Source organism: Fragaria vesca, linkage group LG4 (genome assembly GCF_000184155.1).
Source record: "Fragaria vesca subsp. vesca linkage group LG4, FraVesHawaii_1.0, whole genome shotgun sequence".
Taxonomy (NCBI): domain Eukaryota; kingdom Viridiplantae; phylum Streptophyta; class Magnoliopsida; order Rosales; family Rosaceae; genus Fragaria; species Fragaria vesca.
The window spans coordinates 9,475,697-9,498,440 of record NC_020494.1 but is presented as its reverse complement, the minus strand read 5'-3'; the positions used below and the strand labels follow the sequence as shown (position 1 = coordinate 9,498,440).

At 42.5% G+C, this 22,744-nt stretch overlaps 1 protein-coding gene across 1 annotated transcript; it reads right to left on the bottom strand.

Annotated features, from left to right (window-relative positions):
• Positions 1–20,917: 20,917 nt before the first annotated feature.
• LOC101305161 lies at positions 20,918–21,362 on the bottom strand. The gene has a single exon (XM_004296703.1). The coding sequence runs from the start codon at positions 21,360–21,362 to the stop codon at positions 20,985–20,987; it is 378 nt and encodes a 125-aa protein (XP_004296751.1). The 3' UTR covers positions 20,918–20,984.
• Between the last annotated feature and the right edge of the window lie 1,382 nt (positions 21,363–22,744).

The window sequence follows — 22,744 nt, the reverse complement described above, 5'->3', positions numbered from 1 at the left end:
TGGGTCAATAGCAGACTGGCCCATTATGGAAAGACTTTTCCGAGAGACGTACGGCACAATTGAGCCAAAAGTCGGCCTCGACCCCCCCACACAAATGAGCCAGCAAAGCATGGAGTCTAGAGTTTCTTTCCTCCAACGCTTCAAGATTCAGCAAGCCAAATGCGATTACCTGCTACCTGAGCAGGAGGCCATTAAGTTGGCTATTAGAGGCTTGGAACACCGCCAGCGGTTGAAGCATCACGGAGAGCGCTTTACTTCCATGGGTGACCTGATTAACAAGGTCGGCATCTACAAGCTAATCATGAACGAGTTGGACGACAAAGCGAATGCCTCCAAAGGAACCTATATGCCAGGGAAGAATCAGACAGTGGGGGCACTAAGCCTGCAGGTCCCTACTTATGATCCATATTATCAAAGATCCGAGGAAGCTCATGCGGATCAAGACTATGAGGATATTGGCGCGGTAGAACTGACTGGCAAGCCATTGGCTCATAAGTTGAAAAATCTGAAGATAACGCGCGAGCCAATCACCATCCAGTCCTTTGCATGGACCAAACCAAAGTACGAGTCGTACACCTATGATGCTAAGAACGCCCATCTGGTCTTTAATGACTTGATCGAGGCGAAGTACGTGCGCTTGGATCACAAGATCCCGCCTAAGGAGGAGCTGAAGGACAAGAAGTACTGTGCCTTCCATAATGTTTACAATCATGACACCAAAGATTGTGTCAAGCTCCGAGACCAGTTGCAGACATGGCTGAACTCTGGCGATCTAAAGCTGAAGACGCCGGGTAGTACGGCCTCGTTGGTGGATGTAGACCCTTTCCCACCTTTAGTTGGCATGGTCGAGGTAAACTGGGTCCGTCAGGCCGAAGATGAAGATCGACGCCGGGCACCTAAAAGGGGTCACGAAGAGGGTGATAATAATGCCCGCCGGTCGCATCGCCAATACACCTACAACGTCAACCTCGCTCACGAGGTTTTAGACGATCTCATCGACGACGGACTTGTCACAGTGGCCAGCTCCCTACCTTACATGGAATACAAGGAAGGGTGCATACATTGCAAGTTCCACAACAGCTGGGGGCACAGAACCTGCGAATGTCAGCAACTTAGGGACCAGGTCCAAGATTGGCTCGACCTCTGGTACATTCGCTTTGAAAACAAGGGCGATTTCATGATCGCGACAGCTGACATCGCTTGGCCTCGTGTCGGCCAGCGAAAAATAACATTGGACTTATCACCAAATGCAGGTCTAAGTGAACCGCCAGGCCGAAACCGTAAACGGCCGGTGAACAATTATACTGTTCCAACTAACCAAAAGGGCAACGCAGATGACCCTGCTCGCCAGTTGGTCGCTAAACTCGAGCTCGATCGCCCTCTCCGCAAAAATAAGGGCAAAGCAATTATGAGGGATGATAGACCGTCCCCCGCTGAAAACTACCAGCCCATGAGTCCCAGGACCCAAGAGGAGTTGGAGAAGAGGATAGAAATCCTCGAGACGTTCGTCTATACTCACTAGGCGGAGAAGGAACCATCATCTTCTGCCACAAGTGAGATGGATATGTCAGACTCTAGTAGCGACCGTCTAGGAAACACGGCTGCCAGCCCTCGTGGAGGTATCTTGACCGACCCTTATATTCCCCCAACGTCCAAGTCAGCAATCAAGGACGGGGTATGGTACACACAGCAAGGGGGAAAGGTAGTTACCATCAACAAGTCCAAAAAGCGAAAGCTCCAAAAGCGATACGGTAGCATCATGCGGGCCTTAAGAGCCGTCGATGAAGGAGCTGTACGACCTTCACAGCTCGCACAGACACCTGAGCAGATGTGGAGGGAGGCAGAGGGTTTGCGCGCATTCCTTCAAATGCCGCCTGTACCCAAAGCAAATGTCTTCTGCTGACTCGCGGTTCCACCAAAGCAGGACCCATAACCTTCCAGGCGCAGGCCGTCACCCAAGCCTAAAAGAAGAAGGGATTCACAAGCTCCCAGGCGCAGGTCGTCACCGGAGCCTAAAAGGAAAAGGGACTCACAAGTTCCTAGGCGCAGGCTATCACCTACATCGGAGCCTGAGAGGAGAAGGGATCCGCCTACTGGTCCCAAGCGTAAGTTGTTTATGACCCCAGAACCAGAATCAAGGCGCGAACCGCCTCAGCCCTCACGGCGCCGGGAACCTCAACATCCGGAACCCGATACCAAAAGGGAGCCACCACAACCACATCAGCCTCGGACACAATATACACCGGAGCCCGAGAATCAGATGGTTCCCGTGTATCCGCCCTGCAGCGGTTAAAAAAGGAGGACAACGATAAGGCCCCTTTGGCAACAGACAAACAACCAGCCGGGGACCAGCAGCCTTCAACTAAGGCAGTATAGTGCCCAGACCGTTTGTTCGACCAAACGAAGGGATGGCCTACGAGCGGATTTTAAAACGCACTCCCGACCTAAGAGCAGATTTTAAAACTCAATAGGAACGAGCGGGAAGGCCAGAAAGGGGTGGTTTTTCTTTAAGCAAGGACAATAGGATGAACAGAAGGGAAGAAGAATCCATGGCAAGGGGGCAAAAGACTTGGTTGATGCTTCAACCCGGCCAAGAGGTTCTCTTTTATAGGCAAGAGAGGCCGATTTTTCCTTTGACAAATGTCCTGCATGCAGCGATGTGCTCGGGATATGAGCCTTGGAGATAAGGTCGGAGGCGTTGTTCCATGATGACTGCCCACGTTCCAAGCAAGCAGTTACATTGGAAACCTCCACCAAATCTCGGAAGAAGATTTTTTCCTGAAAAAGCAATTTTTAAACAAGGAAGACTCGACAAGAGCGGTAAAGAATTGATTACAGTAAATAGTATAATATTATTATTGATTATAAAGGTTCATATAGAGGGGGCAAAAAAATAACTGGGTCTAAACTCGCCTAGAGGCCCTATACAAATCTAAGAGAAGGCTTTCTAAGGCCAACTCCTCAACATCCGCTTGGGCTTGGGCTTCGTCCGCAGCAGCAGTGGCCGAGTCCAAAGCTTTTTGGGTCTCTTCCGCGGCCTGCACGCGGGCTTCTGCATCTTCAGCTTGTGCAAGGTTCTAGCGAGATTCAGCAAGTTGAGCTTGCAGCTCCGCTATCTGAGCCTCCAAGGCCTCTACTTGCCGGGTATAGAAAGCGCATGGGTTATCTGAAGATATCTCAAGAACATCAACATCTTCAAGCTCGGCCAAGAGGACTGCCATCTGGTGGTCTAAGGCCTGGAGAACTCTCTCCTAAGCAGCCGACTGAGCACCCACATCTTGAACTCGGTGGGCCTACAGCTCGACGGCATCAATAAGCTCCAGGGCATGATCGAAGGCAGGAGTACTGCTGGCTAAGTGGTGAGCCAGAGCTCCATGAGCTTCACGTGCACGCTGCACCAAGTCGAAAACGTTCATATGTGGGCCTTGGGGCATCAGCCCATGAAGGAAGCCCCGGGCTGAGCGAATAGGCTCTGGATCGGCACGGGGTGACCCGGGCCCGGAGACGAGCGGTCCGGGTAGCCAAAGAAGAAGCCGCCTCGCCAGATGGCCTCATCGGGGCCGGAGTGGTTGGCTCAATTTCTGCAGCTGGTTCAATCTCTGAAACAGGCGGCGGGACGTCGGATCTCGTTGGAACTGCTTGTTCATCAGCTACGTGGGCCACCAGGTCCGGCTGAGGTGGGGGAGGCACGATTATCTCCTCTGGCGGGGCCACCTGTGAAGCAGTAAGGTCTGGAGGCGGAGCCATTTGGCTTGATTCTCCATCCCGAACTAGAGCAGACACCGGAAGGAGGTTAGCATCATCCGGCACAGCCATGTTGGGTTCCAGAATAAGGACTTCCACCGTGCCAGTATCTCCTTCGACATTGTCAAGTCAGGGACTGACGTGGCGGTTCCGAATCTGTTGGGCAAAGTTAGTAAGCCTTTGCTAACTTAAGGAAAATAATTCTAAAGAGAAGACCGCTTACCAGGCCATACTCTTTTTGGAAGCGTTGGTCTTCCATTTCCTCTTCTTTATGCTCGGCGTGGTGCTTCCACGAGTTTTCGCCGCCTGTCAACTGGGTGATCGGCGGGACAACCTCGTTATCTGAATCCGTCGCGGGGTCCTCTTGAGCTGGTGCTTTCCCTTTATCTCCTGCAACCTCGAGCCTCCTGGAACATCCTCGAGCCTCCTAGAAGATCTTCGGCAAGGTGCAGCTTGTAAAAGGAAGGTAAGTGAGTTAAGAGGAAGTACTTAGTTGAAGTAGTGAAAGCGGTATGGAAATCACTTAGTTGGCGGCCTACCTCGGGTGCGGGATCACGTTCTCGAATGGTGATCCCGGTCGAGCGGCGAGCAGCAGGATCTGTCGGGAGCGTAGGCCTGGGCCTTGTCACAGCCCTCTGAGGGCCCTCTGCATGGTCGCGCTGGGTGTCGAGGATGGCACGGTCTGATTCGCCAAAGTGTCGTACAGAGGAGAAAAGATGGCGGCAAAGACAGCGTCATCTGGATACCTCTAATGGTTTTCTAAAAGAGATCGCCACCAGGAAAGATAGGCGGGGTCAAAGCCTAGTGAAGGCTCAATCTCGAGCAAGTCGGGAGTGAGAGGGAAAATGTTCTGCAGCAGAGTGACTCGGTCTGTCTCGCCAATTTTGCACTAGGATGTGTACTTGTTCATTGAATGGAAGAGTGGATAGGGGACCCCTTGAAAGAAGCAATGCTGCCTGGCAAAGTGGTTTGGGGCATATAGCTTGAAGCCTTGTACGTCCTCGGCGAGCTGAATGTCGCAGCATGAGGTTGCCCTCATAAAAGTTGTCTTAGCATCTAAGTTCGAGTCGGAACAGGGGAAAAAGCCCGCTGACAAGACCTCAAGATGGCGCCGGCGAACCATCATGTCTATGGTGGGAAGCCGTTCGAGCTGGTTGTACAAGATGGAGAGGCTGGCGAAGAAGGACAGAGGAGTCCGGTTCGCAACCTTCCTGCACACAGCGAACCCAAGCAGTTGGTCCTCGGATAGGAAATCAAACGGGGCACGCCGGAAGAGCGGGAAATACAGCTGCATCCACAAATCCAAAACCCACAATGGACCCGCAGAAAGATGGAAAGGCCTTAGGGAGAGTGTATGAAGGGTCCGATAGAGCGCGCCCAGCACGGGCTGCCCTAGCCCTACTTCGATCCCTGTAGGCTTGTGAGCGCTGCCACAGAATACGAATTTATCGAGCCAATACTCAAGGAAAGCGATACCTCCTCCGTGTTATTCTGCATGGCCGATGTAGTAATTCATCCACACTGCGTACGAGGCACGGCGAGCCCCCAAGTTGCAGGAGTGCGTGAACTCGGTCGATGCAAAGTCGCCCGGCACGTATGGCTTGGCGTGGATCGGTAGTCCTGTGATGGCGAGGATGTCCAGCAAGGTAACGCTCATCTGCCCGAAGGGGAAGTCGAAGGTGTTGGTGGCACTGTTCCATAGGCAGGCTGTGGCAGCGATGGGTGCTCGGTCGGCGTGAGGAGGTAGCGAGAAACACAAGGCAATGGCTTCGCCGATGTCAGCCGTTTCCGAGATCGTTTGATCGGTCTGGAGGCGAGCTGCATACCATGCCCGGTCCTCCGCAGTGGCGTTGGGCCATTCTCCGACCCGGATGTTTATGTGAGAGCGAGCTTGCTGAAACCAGGAGGCGAAATTTCCCGGTTCAACACGTTGGGCAAGGATTGGCCGGCGCACGGAGTCGGCATAGTGGTTTAGGTTGGCGGCTGATAGAGGCTGTGAGGGAGTCGGGCCGAGCAGGGCTGCCTCTGTTTCAAGGAAGTAGATAGGGGTTTCTTGAGGTGGGTTGTTGGTGAAACGGCTGGCCAGGTTGGTTGACCGGGAGTTCGCCGCCATGAGGTTAAGGTTTGGGTCTCTAACGGCCGGTTTGGGAACCATTTTTCTGGGTTGAGTGAATACGGCGGTGAGGTTTGTTGGTTGCAGAATTAGTTGGAAAGCGATGGTGAGATGTGAGGAACCGCGTCGGGGTTTATAAAGGAGACGGACCGTAACGTCTTTTCAATCAGTAGTCGTAATGAAGAGACGTGATGACGACCGAAACGTCAGCGCGTTTTGAAATTTTAGTCAATCGTAATGATGAAGGGAGGCGATGACACCGAAACGTCAGCACCTTTCGAATTTCAAATTCCCGTAACATACTCATTAAGGCCTTTTCGCTTATCCGTTGCGAAATGGGCTAAGCTCAAGGCCAAGGGGGCAATGTTTGAGCCCAGTGGATATTGTGGTCTGAGACTCGAGATAAGTCTTGGATAACATTTGGGCTAGTACTTGTGGCCCTTTTTAAATATGAAGCCCATGTAGGGTGATGATCTTTGGAGGCGGGCGAGGTAGGATTTGACAAGGACTCTGATACCTCGCGAGGTTCGTTACCTCGCGAGATCCTCGTTTCAGTTCGCGTAGGAGTCTACAATGTTTGGTGAGGCGGGGCAGTAGTAGAAGCTTAAGCGGAGTCTGTTATGACACGTGTCATGTGGATAGCGCGGTTCACGGGCGAGCTGTGTCCTTGTGGAATTCTAATTGTTGAGTCCGAATAGGTTTGTGGTTTATCTCTATCAGCTAGCCACGGGATGCTATACAAAGGAGCTCGAGGATTATTCAAGACACACAATCAAATCATACAAAACTTACAAACAAATCTTCGAGCATCCTCGAAACCCTAAGTTCTAAGCGTACATCGCCTTAGTTCTCAGAGCCCGTTTAGACTCGCCCTTTCTTCCTGGTTATTACTCTGCTCGCTCTAACAGTGAGTATCAATTCACAGGTGAACAGAGGTTTGCTCGTAATCCCTCTTCCGCGAGGTGGCACCGGGAACCCTTTCGCTTGATTAGAAGTCTAGCACAGCACACTCATCCCGCGCCCGCAACCTTGTTTTTTACTTTTGACGTCAACGAAGTTACAGCTCTACCCCTGCTGAGACGCATGGCCAAAACAGATGTGTTCTACAAGTTTGCTGTTGGGAGTTTGCTCAGATTTTGAAGTTGATAAGGTGGCGCGTAAGGCCCACTCGCCGCCGCCTGTGGTGGCGCTTGGCAGCGCGTCCGGCAGTGTTCTAGCTTTAGTTTCTATGGTTAGCTAACTCTTGTTGTTGTGAGCATGTTGAGTTGTGGAAATTCTAGGTTATGAGTTTGCATGCTAGGTTCTATGTTATTCATAGGTGTTTTGGGAGGTTGTGAACTTTGGAAGTTTGAGATTTAGAAGCAGCAATTTTGGGTCATTAAATTCGACGACCTTGGAAGGTTGTCCTTCTTTGGGCAAACCCTCGATTTAAGTTTTCGGTTAAGAGGGCAAGTGTTACTTTTTAGTTTGACTGGTTATTAAGGTTATTTATTGTGTTAATTAGGTAGCTTGTGGGGTTGTTAGTGAGCTTGTTCCTTGTGTTTTTGTGAAGACGCAACGGGAGTATTTAGGTGAGTAACATCTCACCAAGGTTCATTTTGGTACCAATTATTTATGGTTATTGTAATGATGCTTATGATGATGATTGTGATGATGATAATGATTATGATGATAAAATGATGATGATTATAATGATTTTAATTTAAAAATTATGCTATTGTTTGTTTTTAAATATATGAGCTTGATCGCCAACGGCTTATAGGTAAGATAAAAGAAGTTTTCCTATTATATTATTATATAGTGATCTGTTGTTTAGATAGCCAAACTGGCTTCCAAGCCTTTAATCGGGTGATTGGTTACGGTTATGATGCTATTAGTATTTTGTGATGTGATATTGGACAGTCAAACTCGGTTCCAAGCCTTTGGCCAGGTGATTGTTTACGGTTAGGAATAGAGCTCTAGTCCGTCTGTCAGTGTAGGTAATGGGAGGTACCTTAAGGTATTTGGGACCCATAGGTACATAAATTGTTGTTGTAGGTCATGAGAGGTATTTATTAATATATGAGACTCATGAGTACATGTGTTTTTTGTAGGTCATGAGAGATACCTTATTGGTATTTGAGACTCATGGGTACATGTATATTAATTTGTAAAAGTATTGGTTATGTGGTTTTAGCATTGTTCTTAATTGTTGTCATTTAACTTCCTTGTTTTGAGTATCTCTTGAACTATGCATAATGTAGGAGATTCTTTAATATTATTTGTGTGATTTTTAGTGGAATTCCTGAACTATCCTTTTTTGCAGGATTCACTTATGATTTTTATTGTTTTGTGAATTGTTATGTTTTCTTATTTACTCTCTTTTGAATTTTATTGTTTTGAGGCGATTCCTAAACTAAATTCTAAAGCAGGAATTACCGGTTTTATCTTATGTGATGTTGGGTTGAGTTATTTTTAGGAGTTACTCATACGGGCTGTTTAGCTTACCGGGTTTGTTGTTTATAACCCAGTGCACCAATTCATGGTGTAGAGGTTAGACCTGTAGGTGATGATCAACAAGGTTGAGGCAGAAGCATAGTGGCTGGGTTTTAGAGGATATACATTTTAATTATATATTTTGCCAGTTTGTTCTTAAACTCATGTGAGCGTCTTCATTTTTATTAGACTTTTTAAGTTGTTGTAAATAAGGAGATGTAATGTTTAACTCAGTTGTTGAGTTTTGTTGACATTTACATTTCCAGCATTTGAGTTTTGTTTGAGAGTTGTTAAGTAGATTTTGGGAGTGATATTTTGAGATATATCATGCCCAGGATTTTTGAAAATTATCGTTCGAAAATTTTCAAAAATTGGGGTGTGACAGCAGAAGTTTCGCTATACTATGAGAATAATTATAAAGAGAACTCAGGGACGAGTTCACGCGAAGCGGAAGTGAATGATACAAAGAACCATGAACCTAGATGCAACCGAGGATTCGCCGCAGTAACTGAAGAAGCTGATGAGTTCCAAAGAACAACCACTATTGATCTTTGAGCTTCTAAGCCTTGGAGTTAAGAAGTCTTTAATTATTATCTTTATGTTTCAAGATTTAATAAGTAGTCTTTTTGTTTTCTCTTCCTTATCTTATAAAACGAAGCTCTTCTTTTATTTGTAATCATTTTTTTTTTTTGAGTTTTATCAGAAATATATACAATTTGGTGAAGGAGTTCCTCCTAATTGTTTGTATACTCTTATCTCTTAGGTGTATTCCTAGAGTGGTGAGTTTGCTCTTATCTTCTTGGTGGATTCCTTGAAGTGGCGAGCGTGCTCTTATCTCCTTGGTGAATTCTTTGGAGTGGCGAGCATATTTATTCTTAAAACGTGCTCCACGTAGTAGTCTCTATTTTAGTCTCTCACCGCAGCAATAATCCCTGTATCAGAGCAAAACCGATTATGTTGAAGGAAAGGATCATCATAGAATCATCGAGATAGAGACTAGCTAACAGTTTCCTATTATAGCTAGGTTGTTGTATCACCGAAGCCTTATCACTAAAGGCTAGGTTTGTAAATGTATATAAAAATCCTAAGGTGTGTAGGGTTTTGTACCAGACTGTATATATAGCTTTTAATGCAGCTTTCATTCAATAAGAAAGTAAGCCTTCTTCGGCCACAGTTTTCTACATGGTACTAGAGAGACACCGATCCTAAACACCACAATCCATCACAAAACCTAACCTTCAATCCCAAATATGACCGGCGCTGAAAAGAAGGACATCAAGTCCGATACTTCTGACTCGAACGCATGGAATCCATGGGATAACACCAACCACGCTCTTCACATGCACCACTCGGATCAACCGGGCACTGTTCTTGTCACACATGCCCTAATGGAGGACAACTTCACCAAATGGTCGCAATCCATGACCGACGCCCTGAAAATCAAAAACAAATTGGGGTTTGTTCTCGGGACTCAAATCAAACCTAGCATCAATGAGGAGGAATTGCAGCAGTGGGAGCGCTGCGACACCCTTGTGAAAACATGGCTTGTTGCAGCAATGTCCAAGCCGATTGCCAGCAGTGTCCGACACTGCAAGACCGCAAGAGATGTATGGGTTGAGTTGTCTGAGAGGTTCTTACAGACGAACACCGTCCAATTGTTCAACATAGAACATGTTATTCATGGATGCTTTCAAGGCACAGACTCCGTAACGAGTTTCTACACAAGGCTGAAAGCTCTATGGGACGACAGAGATGCTCTTTGCAATCTCTCACCTTGCAAATGTGAGCTTACGGAGTATATGAAAAACCAGAAGACAATGAAATTTCTCATGGGATTGAACGATAGCTATGACATCCTTTGTAGCAACATTGTCGCAATTGATCCATTGCCGACCTTTAACAAAGCTTATTCTATGGCTTTATGGCATGAGAAACAAGCAGCTGCTTCGAACAACAGCAAGCAGATTTCACAGCCAGAGGGAGCCGCTTTCTCGGTTAAGCAAAACCACCGAGATGAAGGAGAGTCCAGTGAACGTGATGTTCGATCTAATGAGCGTGAAGTGAGATGTGAAAAGTGTGGCAAGAAGCACCAAACCAAAAATTGTCGCCAACATCTCAAGTGTACCTATTGCAAATGGAAAGGTCACACCATTGAGGATTGTCGCACAAGAAAAAGAGATGAGGATAGAAAAAGCCGAAGCAATCATGTTGATTCCAATGACCTATCCGAGTCAGACATTAGCTTTCACATCTCCAAAGAAGTGTGCGGCAAAATTGTCAAGTTACTGAGCCAACACAAAGATTCGGCAGCCAACAACGTCGGTAACAACTCTCACTTTGATAACCTATCAGGTAAAGCCTTTAAATTTTCGAACAACAATAGTGTTTGGATATTGGACAGCGGAGCCACTGACCATATTGTTTGTCATCCTAATCTCCTCACAAACAAATATCCTACACAATATCGATTCGTTAAGTTACCTGATGGCACAAAGGCACAAGTTTCTCATATCGGGACAGTAGCCTTTTCTCCTAATTTCATATTACACAATGTCCTCTGTGTTCCCATATTTTATCTCAACTTAATCTCCATCACCAAACTTACCCATGATTCATTTTGTGTGACTATATTTCTCAAAGAGCTTTGTTTTATACAGGACCTTCGCTCGGGGAAGATGATTGGGACATGGATTGAGAAGGAAGGATTGTACTGCCTCAACCAAGCTCATCAGATCACATGCAATGCAGTTTCAGTCGATAGGCGGTCCTCAACGTAGCACCAGCGCCTCGGTGACCCCTCTACTCGAGTCTTTCCCTTATTTCCTTTCCTAGCAAATAAAACTTGCGATGCAAGTAGTTGTTCAATTTGTCCTTTAGCCAAACACACCAGAAACGTTTTTCCTTTGAGTTCAATTTCCAATCACAAAGCTTTTGATTTGATTCATGTAGACATTTGGGGTGGTTATCATGAACCCTCAATTTCTGGAGCAAAGTATTTTTTTAACTATCGTTGATGATTTTACTCGGTGCACATGGGTTTATTTGATGATTCAAAAATTAGTGGCTCGTCAATTCTTGATCAATTTTATTCATCTTGTCGAAAATCAGTTTGATACACCAGTCAAAATTGTTCGTAGTGACAATGGCCCCGAATTCACTCTCACAAATTTTTATTCCTCCAAGGGCATTGTACATCAAACTAGCTGCGTCAACACACTCACAACAAAATGGTGTTGCTGAACGTAAGCATTGCCACTTGCTGAACATGGCTAGGGCTTTATTATTTCAGGCACATCTCCCTAAGCCATTCTGGGGAGATGCCATCCTCACATCATGCTATTTGATCAACCGCACTCCTACGCCTCTCCTCAAAGGTCTTAGCCCTTTCGAAAAGTTATTCAATACTGCACCGAAATATGATCATTTAAAGGTTTTTGGATGTCTCTGCTTTGCGTCAACCCATCCTCTTAAACCTACCAAATTTGATGCTCGGGCTACTTGATGTATTTTTCTAGGTTATCAGACTGGTCAGAAAGGCTATAAACTTCTTGATCTCAATCAAGAACGGGTCATTGTCTCACAGGATGTTACGTTTTCTGAAAACCAATTCCCTTATGCCGATACTACTTCCTCTCTACCTTATCGACCAGTCTCTCCTCAAATTTTGAGTCAAACACCTAGTCAACCTAGGAGTCACAGTTCGCCCCCATCCAATCGAGTTTCTGATACTATGGGTAGTGATAGGGTTCATACTTTGGGTCAAAGACAAATACCTCTAGTCACTAGTCCTCCCAATCAAAACACCCATGCTAGAGATATACCTCTAGGCAATATCAATCCGTTTAGAGAGTCTGATCAACCACGGCATGCTGGGTCTTCGGGTGATCTGATATCTTCAAGGGTTTTAGGAGATAACTCACTGGTTCCATCTTCTGTTGAAGATAGGGTTACAATTGTCCCTCCTCATCCCTTATCCACACAAACAACTTCCGCTCCTACATCCTCACCACCTTTGCATGCCCCTCCTCTTGAAAATCAGTCCCATCCTCTGCCCCGCAAGTCTTCTCGTCCTACAAAAACTCCAGACTTTCTGCATGACTACCATGTTGAGGTAGCTCTTCCTTCTCGTGACCTGCCGGCATCTTCTACGGGTTCAGGTACTTCCCACTCCATCTCACAAGTTCTCTCTTATAATCGATTGTCTCCTTCTCACAAAGCCTTCACTATTAATCTCACCCTCCACAAGGAGCCTTCTACTTATGAACAAGCTATGAAACATCAGGTGTGGCGGGATGCCATGAGAAAAGAGATTGATGCACTTCAACAGAACCGTACTTGGAGTCTTGTCCCTCTTCCTGCACACAAATGTCCTATCGGATGTAAGTGGGTTTACAAAATCAAACTCAATCCAGATGGTTCTGTTGAACGATACAAAGCCAGACTCGTTGCCAAGGGATATAGTCAGGTTGAAGGAATTGATTATAGAGAGACATTTGCTCCTGTTGCCAAGCTCACCACCATGCGTCTTCTTCTCAGCCTTGCCGCCCTCCGGAATTGGCATATTCATCAGCTTGATGTCAACAATGCCTTCTTATATGGTGACCTTGAAGAAGAAGTGTACATGAAACTTCCTCCCGGTTTTGGTCGAAAGGGGGAGCATAGAGTTTGCCGGTTACATAAAAGCTTGTATGGCCTCAAACAAGCATCGAGACAGTGGTTCATTAAACTGTCTTTGGCGCTTAGGGCAGCAGGATTCACACAAAGCTGGTCAGACTATTCATTGTTCGTCCGAAACCGAAATGGCAAATTTACAGTACTCTTGGTTTATGTGGATGATGTAATATTAACTGGCAACAATCTTGAAGAGATTGCATCGATCAAAGAGTCACTCTCTTGGCAGTTCAAGCTCAAGGACCTTGGCAACCTAAAATATTTCTTGAGAATTGAAGTGGCACGGTCAAGACAAGGCATATCTCTCTCACAAAGGAAGTATGCATTGGAGATACTTGAAGATGCGGGATTTCTCGTTGCTAAACCATCTAGATTCCTAGTAGATCAGAACCTGGCACTTACGTAGACAGGGGGAGAGTTGTTATCTGATCCATCACGTACAGTATAGAAGACTTGTTGGGAGGATAATCTATTTGACCATTACTAGACCGGACTTGACTTATGCAGTTCATATTTTGACTCAGTTCATGGACAAACCATGCCAACCTCACCTTGATGCAGCCTATCATGTATTGAGGTATGTGAAGAACACTCCAGGCCAAGGTATTCTTTTACCGTCTATAGGAAAGCTCGAGTTGACAGCTTTCTGTGACGCTGCAAGGATACGAGAAGGTCCATCACAGGTTACTTTGTCATGTTTGGACAAGCACCTATATCATGGAGAACGAAGAAGCAAAGCACAGTTTCACGTTCTAGCGCGGAAGCCGAGTATCGATCCATGGCATCCACATGCTGTGAAGTTACATGGCTTAGAAACATATTAAAGGACTTGCACGTCAAACAGGTATGGCCTCCAAGATTATTCTCTGACAATCAAGCTGCTATCCACATAGCTACTAATCCAGTATTTCATGAGAGGACAAAGCATATTGAAATAGATTGTCATGTTGTACGTGAGAAGATGCAACGTGGAGTGATCAAAGCTGCACATGTAAGTACTAAAGAGCAACCTGCAGACCTTTTCACGAAACCTTTGAGCTCGGTTCAGTTTGAGACCCTTCTTAACAAGCTAGGTGTAGTCAACATACACACTAACTTGAGGGGGAGTGTTGAAGGAAAGGATCATCATAGAATCACCGAGATAGAGACTAGCTAACAGTTTCCTATTATAGCTAGGTTGTTTTATCACCGAAGCCTTATCACTAAAGGCTAGGTTTGTAAATGTATATAAAAATCCTAAGGTGTGTAGAGTTTTGTACCAGACTGTATATATAGCTTGTAATGAAGCTTTCATTCAATAAGAAAGTAAGCCTTCTTCGGCCATAGTTTTCTACAGATTGCTCCATTTTGAGATGGCTAAGCGTAATCAAGAACGATGTGAGTCGAGCGAAAGGGAAGGACAAGTTGATTTGAACTTCGAGGGTTTAAATTGTATCTTCACTTCCTCAGTTCACGAAAGTTTGAATAAAGATGAAAAACAAAAAAACTACTTATTAAATCTTGAAACATAATGATAATAACTAAAGACTTCTTAACTCCAAGGCTTAGAAGCTCAAAGATCAATAGTGATTGTTCTTTGGAACTCATCAGCTTCTTCAGTTAATGTGGCGAATCCTCCGTTGCATCTAGGTTCATGGTTCTTTGTATCAGTCATACACCGGTTGATGATGTTATAGGACAAATGACATTAATTGAAGCAGAGGATGGGGAGAGGAACAAAGCAGACGCAAGGGGAGACTGAAAAGAGCTCTCATTGTGCGACATCATTTGCTAAAAGACATCGCGATGCCATCGGAACAGCGTCACAGCGGCGCCGGAAAGACACTACCAGAAGAAAGGTTTTAACAGATGAAAATAAAAAAACCAGGCCGACGAATTATTTTTTCGTCGGCTAAAGTCCACTTTAGCCGACGAAATTTCCCTTCGTCGGCTAATTTAAAATTTTCATCGGCTATGGTCAACTTTAGCCGACGAAATTAAAATTTTGTCGTCTGAATAATTTTTTTCATCGGCTATAGTCTGTGAACTTTAGCCGACGAAATTTTTAAAAGTTTAACCGACGAAAAATATAATTTCGTCGGCTAAAGTGTCTTATATTTGCATATCTGGACAACAACTCATCTGGAAAAAAAAAACTATACGTAAAACCTTCAAACGCAAAAAAGTCACGAAATAAGATATGACAAGAATGGTGAAATACGTCTATGGTTGAAAAATCATGGTATTCCGGTAAAGTCTCGGTGCCGATAGTTGCGGTCAATGCAATTTACTCTTATTATTCACTATGCTGCAGATTTGGCGTTTGGTGTCTGATTGACTATTGTGATACATTTCCGGAAGTGTAACGGCCCTACGAGTCAAACTTATCGCTAATGCCATGATATATGGGCTTTTTTGGCCATCCAAGTCCGTTTAGGGCTTCAAAATGCAGTTTTCTTATTTCTGATTAGAGTTAACCGTTTCGATCGAGCCCTTAACGTTGTCGAATCCAGTTGAATTTTTTACCATAGACATCTTTCGTCATAATGATCATATCTGATGGTCAAATTTTAGTTTGTGAATTTTAGTCATCGGAATCACAACATGTCTACTATTTACCGTTATTATTCCTTATGGGGAGCCCTATCGTCGGAAGGTAAATGTCTCAAAATTTTTATATGGGCAGTTGCGTCTCATTTACGTGAGAGTTTCTCGTGTGAAAGGTTTGACCAAACTACGTAATATAGAGGGAGATATGAGCGTTTTCGTGTGATAAGTGACGATGGATTATGGTTGACCGTTTCGATCGAGCCCTTAACATTGTCGGATCCAGTTGAATTTTTTACCATAGACATCTTTTGTCATAATGATCATATCGACGGTCAAATTTTGGTTTGTGAATTTTAGTCATCGGAATCACAATGTGTCTACTAATGTTGTATAACTTGTTTAGTAGGTTATACAATTTTGTGAACCAACTCTACATAGGAAGCAAAATTATCAAAAATCTCGTGAAATAAGATGTATTCAGAATAGTGAAATACGGCTATGGTTCAAAAATCACGTAAATCGGGTAACGTCTCGATGTCGATAGTAGCAGTCAACCTTATTTACAGTTATTATTCCTTATGGGGAGCCTTATCGTCGGAATGTAAATGTCTCAAAATTTTTATAGGCGGTTGCGTCTCATCTACGTGAAAGTTTTTCGTGTGGAAGGTTTGACCAAACTACGTAATATAGAGGGAGATATGAGCATTTTCCTGAATTTATAGACTTTAACCGATGAGATATTAAAAAAGTCGTCGGCTAAGGTAAAAGTTTTTTTGCCGGTAAACCAAATTTGGAGGAAAATTTTCAAAGGACTTTAGCCGACGAAAATATATGAAAAGTCGTCGGCTAAAGTCGAAAAATTTTTAAAATTTTCAACCAAAATTTTTTGGCGGTCAACCAAAATTTTCAAAAGAGTTTAGCCGACGAAAATAAAGAATTTTGTCGGGTAAAGTTCTTTATATAGGAGTTTTACCGGAGGTGGATGGTAAGAAGTCAGAAAATCCCAAATTTTCTTCTCGGCCTAGCTCCGCCGTCAAGCCACCGGCGACCGCCACACTTGTCCCAAAAGCTTCGCCGTCGTCTCTACTTCATTGCTGGACAGGTGGTGAATCGAGTGGCGCCGCCGTGAGGGATAAATCGAGCTCCAAAACTCCGCCGGTTCGGATTAGGTGTCAGTCGAATTTCTCCTTCCTTAGGTCACCATTTGGTGAGTTCTATATATGGATAAGTTGAGTTTGATTAGTATTACATTCCCCTAAAATTTGGTAGCTCGATTCGGTGTGTGTGAAGAGAATCGAAGATTTGAAGTTTTTAGGGTTTAAAATTGGGGATTTTTATATTTTGATTCAATTGACCTGTTTAGGCTTAAAATTGGGCTTCGACTTCTTCTAGAAAGTTGTTCGAAATGTTGAGAGGAAGATTCTATCAAATTTTGGTGGTGATTGGAGGTGGCCAAAAGTTTCTGCAGTTTTTTTTTTTCAAAAACCAGCAACTTTAGCCGACGATATTTAAATACTATATTCGTCGGCTATAGTATTTTTTTAATTTTTTTATAAGGTTTAGCCGACGAATTATGGCATGTTTCGTCGGCTATAGTTATTTTTTTAAATTTTTTATAAGGTTTAGCCGTACGTAAACAGACTATATTTCGTCGGCTATAGTTATTTTTTAAATTTTTTATAAGGTTTAGCCGACGAAACAGACTATATTTCGTCGGCTATAGTCTGGGAAAAAAAATTTTATTACAGACTTTAGCCGACGAATATCTTAATTGTTTCATCGGCTAAAGTCTGGGAAAAAAACCGACGACATGTTTTTCGTCGGCTAAACTATGGGACTATAGCCGACGAAATTTTTTTTTTCGTCGGCTAAAGTCATCGCCGACGACCTTTTCCCGACGAAATCTTAGCCGACGATGGCTCGTCGGCTAAGATCTTAGCCGACGAATTAAGCTAACAGGCCGACGAAACTTTTTCGTCGGCTAAAGTGCTTGTCCTGGTAGTGAGAGGTGAGCCACCGCAAAACTTAAACCTGCAACACACACATAAAAAAGCTCCACAACAGATGAACCCTTACAAGTGACACCCTGATCAGACACAACTGACGTCGGCCAGACACAACCAAACCAAAGAAGTCCCCATTGTGGAAACACCACCACAAACTCCCAAATCTTAGAAATCGTCTCAAATATGAAAAAACAGTGTTCGATGCAAGGGGCCCATGTTCCAAAAACAAAGACCGACCTAGACTGGAGAAATTCAACCTAATTCATGAGACATCCAAATCCAACTGACCATGAAAAATCAAACAACCACAAGCAACAAAAGATACGACGAGGATCTGGTGATGGGGGTGAACAACGAGGCATGGAAGGCTTGATTCAGAGATAAGAAAAGGCTAGAGGGAAAACGATTCGAGAGAGGGAGGGGAAAGGAAGGAGAAAAGAAAGGAGAAAAAACATGAAAGTATATTTAGGACCTATTTTCTGATTAATTCCAATTCTGAACAATATGAATTGCAAAAACACAAAAACAACAGATTTGTTAACTACAATGTAAACCTTCCACTAGGAAACTTCACTGCGAGACTTTACAATAGTTCACACTTGAATCAATCCACTAAGAACAGATAAAATTACAGTCTTTATCAAGCAGTGATGTTCAGCACAATCACATTCACTAGTATGCAAACTAACTTGATCTTTACAACTGAAAAACCTATTCTACTTTCTGTGAACCAAGTCTGGTATGAAGGAACTGAACACGCCTTCTTTGATTCACACAAACCACTGATCTCGATCACTATGAAATGACATATGCAATGATGCAAAAATACAAATGACAATGAGTTTTTGAAACAGTTTCTGCAGACTATGCTGCAAAGCAAATAACAACAAATTTAAAGAATAAAAACACAGTGTACTCAAAATGAATTTCGATGTGTATATATAGAGGGAGATAAAAGCTCACCCTCAATCGAATCCCCACTGATTCCTAATTGAGATACACAAGGAAACTTATTCTAAACCAAATCATTTTGCAGCATATATGATTTCCAAATCTTTTTCCTAACAGATATGTATTGAACTTCCTAAAACATCTCAAAGATAATGAAACTCAATCTTTTCTAAATCAGTTATAAAATCATGATATGCATGAGATGCATTTACCTTCAGAGATCGAGATCAGTTTACTGCAGTCAAAACAACTTGAAACTTTGCTTCTCCTAGTCTGAGCAGGAAACGATCTTTCTTGAGATTTTGGCCGAATCTTTTTTCTCTTCCAGGTTGAATATGATTGCCATATACTTACAAAACAGAAGGGGAAAACATAGACGAACTCCGGGCAGCGCCCATGAGGACAGGAAAGCTGCCACCGACTCTCAAAACAGTGTTCTCGTGGAGAGAAAACCCACCAAAAGATGAAAGGGGCAGGGGTTTCACTACACCCCTCCATGTAACCATGTTGCGTTTGAATTTGCATTCGCATCTATACAGCATCCATATGGGCTAGTTTAAAGTAGCTTTCCAGAAATCCCAAAACACTCTTGGTTTTCATCAAGAATTCAATATTAAGGAATTGATGTGTGCACCTCGTTCCTGACTCATTACACCCCCATAGTTTTTCTTATTCATATTCTGTCCTCTTCTTTTCTTTCCACACCCCACACCCCTCTCTCGGCTTGCCAAAGCAATTATTACAAAATCTACCTTGACTCTTAGGTTTTCCATATATTGATTTCAATCGGCACTCAAAATTTCTGTCAAAATTTTCATATAAACAAACTACAAATTGTTTTCATCAAGATTGAAATTGTAAACCTTAAATGCCACAAAACCTTTATCCCGTAATTGGAAGCAAATATCTGAGGATTTGTGGTTAGACTACAAGATATATACAACTCTTAACTGTGTTAACTTTGTTAATTTCTTTGATGAATGCCACACAAGATATAGGAATCAGGTTCGTGACATTGTTGATGTGTAGCAGGGATGCATTGACACTTGAGGTCAGACTTGGCATGTTCGATCAGCTCGATACCAATACCATTTAACCAAGAATGAATAAGCAATGTACCAGACTACCAGATCACATGATGTACCAACTTAATTTCAGTAATGTTTCCACTCATGCATGTTCTTGGTCCATTTAAGTTCCACTAATTTAGCACTATGTATCTACATTTCCGAAGGCTTGTGAAGAACTAATTCTTTTTGCAAATCAATGGTTAATAGTAGTTCACGACGCATAACATGATTAATGCAAATTTTCATTCTCCAAGTCCTAAATCTAATTCTTATATGGGTCTTAACTGTGATCAGTGAAGTAGTATTGTTACATAAATCTTGTTCATATGTGTGATGTTTAGCTTAATTATTATAGGTAATACAGAGCTTTTGGTTGCTCAATCTTGAAGGAAAGCTTGAACTATTGTGCTCCATGTGTCTTCTAATTACACCAATATTGGTTTTTGTAAGATTGTGGAAATGGGTTCCTCAACCACTGATTAGTTATAGTGGGAAAAGCCATATGTTAGGTACATTATATTGAGGATTATGGAATTGAGTAATGTTTCTCACTTCTTAATAATTAGTCGATTCTAGTGGAGTGGGAAGTTGACCCATAATAATTCTAGTTAATTTATTAATGAAAACGAAGACCAAAATATATTCTTCCATGAGTTATTCCTCAATCAATGCCAACGAGATAGAGGGGAAAAACATATCTTGGGGATCGATCTGTTATAACATGTCAAACTCAATCAAGCTCATTTGAATGGGAGCTAGTAATAACTGGTAGTGTTAGTTGTTCTGGTCCATATATATTGATCAACAAGATCTTGAAAATCTGAGTTAAATTAAATTTTAGTTATTTTAGTTAAATAAGTAGTTGTGTACTGTATATAACTGGGTTCCATAACTGACCAAAAGAACACAATCGTATAGGAATATATTGTGTGAAATTACATACTGAAATTTTTGAAGCACCTCACTTATATTTCTTCGAGCCCCAAATGGATCACGATTAATGCAATAAAATGGATCGGAATATGTGTTTATATATCTTTGAACTTGAAAACGGAGCAGGTATGAAGAAAGTGAGAGTCCAGGATTGGGTCAACACATATCTGAACCCTTCTATTTTCTTCTCATTGGATTAATTCACAAAGACTAGCTTGTTAAGACTGGGAGGACTTTTAAGTTTTAAGTTTCAGAGAAAGAAAAAAATAGGGAAGATGGTTTTTCTTTCTTTCTAGCTCCCCTGATGTTTTAAACACTTTAAGGTAGATTTTTAAGATTTACCCTCGACTTTTGTTTGTCTTTGTAGCCAAGAAAAGCAGAGCAACATCATTTCATCAAGCTAAATAAAGGAAAAACACTCCTGTACAAGAAACACTACCTTAATATATTATTTCAACCAACAACCTAACATGCCTTGCCAGTCTGTTTGAATCAGTACAATGAGAAAGAAGATGAATCACCCACTTGGGATGTGCTTGATGATCTTGTATACTTCTTCGATGAAGACGAAGATGACGATGATGAGGAGGAGGAAGACATGTCTGACCTTCTTCTAAGCATCTGCCTCATCCCGTCTGCAACACGAACCGCAGGGTTGGATTTGAATTTACCACAGAACGACATGTGAGCTCTCACAGCTTCTTCCATGTCGAATGGCTTCTTGCCTTTGCAAACCTCGTCTCTTACTGCTTCCGAGCACAACCCACAGAGCCATTTGCCGTCGAATTTCGCCTTCACTTGTGTGATGTAGTCTTGTGTGCAGTCCTCTTTTAGTCCACAACACTCGCACTTGACCAACTCAATCTCCATTTTACTGGTCTTTCGTCCTTCTGAATCAAGAAAGGTGGTGTTCTTTTTTCCTAGCTGGGGTTGGATAGTAATGATGTTGCAGAAAGTAGGTTTCCTATTAGTCGTTTGCTTGAACAAGGTTTGCGAAGTGTTTGATATATGTAGTCGGAGAGCTTTTATGGTTGAGATGATCTTTTCTGATTGGTTATGGTTGGGAATTTAGGATGTTGTCTGTGTCTGACTGAGAGAGAAGGAGTGAAATATGAGATGTGTTCTAGCCTTACAGGAGAGGGTAGAGGAAAACTGCCATAATTTCCTCCATGTTCTAAGGGACATGGGGCAGTGGGAAATGAGACAAAGATGGTCGGGGGGTCCTCAAGCTGGACCTTTCTACTATCAAATATATACTTAATTTCTTATATCCTTTATCCCTCTATGACCAAAAAAATAAAAAATAAATCCTTATCCCTCGTAGGCTAAGTTTCCGATTAATGGTAAACTCATATACTAGTTTTACCAAAAAGTAAATAATAATTCCATTTTGTTTACATATACTAGTCTTTTTCTTTCTTTTTTTAAAGATATTCTATTCACTCCCTTCAAAAAAAATAAGAGAAATTTTATTCACACATATCAAATTTCACACCCCTATTTCTTGATATCTTTTTTAATACAATTTTACCCTTCTCATAAAGATGAACAATAAAAAAAACTAAACAAACAAACAAATTTCAATTTGTGATGTTAAGTTTTTAATTTCTATACATATTATTGGAAGTTTGCAAGCTTCCTAATGATATCAAATTTCCATACTATTTTGACTTATCGAAAATCTTGAAGGTTATTTGAGTGAGAAATTTAATAATAAAAAAAAAAATCTTCAATCAATTTGTTTTCGTTGATTGTTTGTTAAGCTTCAATTTCTTACCAATTAGATTTGAATTTTAGTTGAAGAATTGGCAGTATTAATCATAGAGCTGAGAAAATAGAGTGAAGATTAAAGAGCAGCAACTTGATTCGAATTGGTTTGGGCCGAATGAATAAGAAGATAGGTTAAAAGAGTGTATTAAGTAAAATAAAAAGGACATAAGAGGAACTTTGACGAAAACAATTAGATAAAAAAAATTAGAGATGTGTATTAAGTATATAAGAGTGTGTGAATAAAATTTCTCAAAAAATAAATATATATTCTATTCATTAAAAATAAAAGATACATCATCAATTGACTCACTGTCTTGCGTACAGAAAACAAATAAGATCAAATCATTCACCCTCATTACATTTTTCTATCATATTCATCATCACACATATATATATAGTTATATATAAAAGACTATATATGGACAATTACTCTAAGGAAAAGGGAAATAATATATGTTGCACGGAAACGGAGTTTCGGTTTC

Excerpts from the sequence above, each read along its gene's own strand:
- LOC101305161 (XM_004296703.1), bottom strand. The coding sequence starts at position 21,362 with ATGGAGATTGAGTTGGTCAAGTGCGAGTGTTGTGGACTAAAAGAGGAC.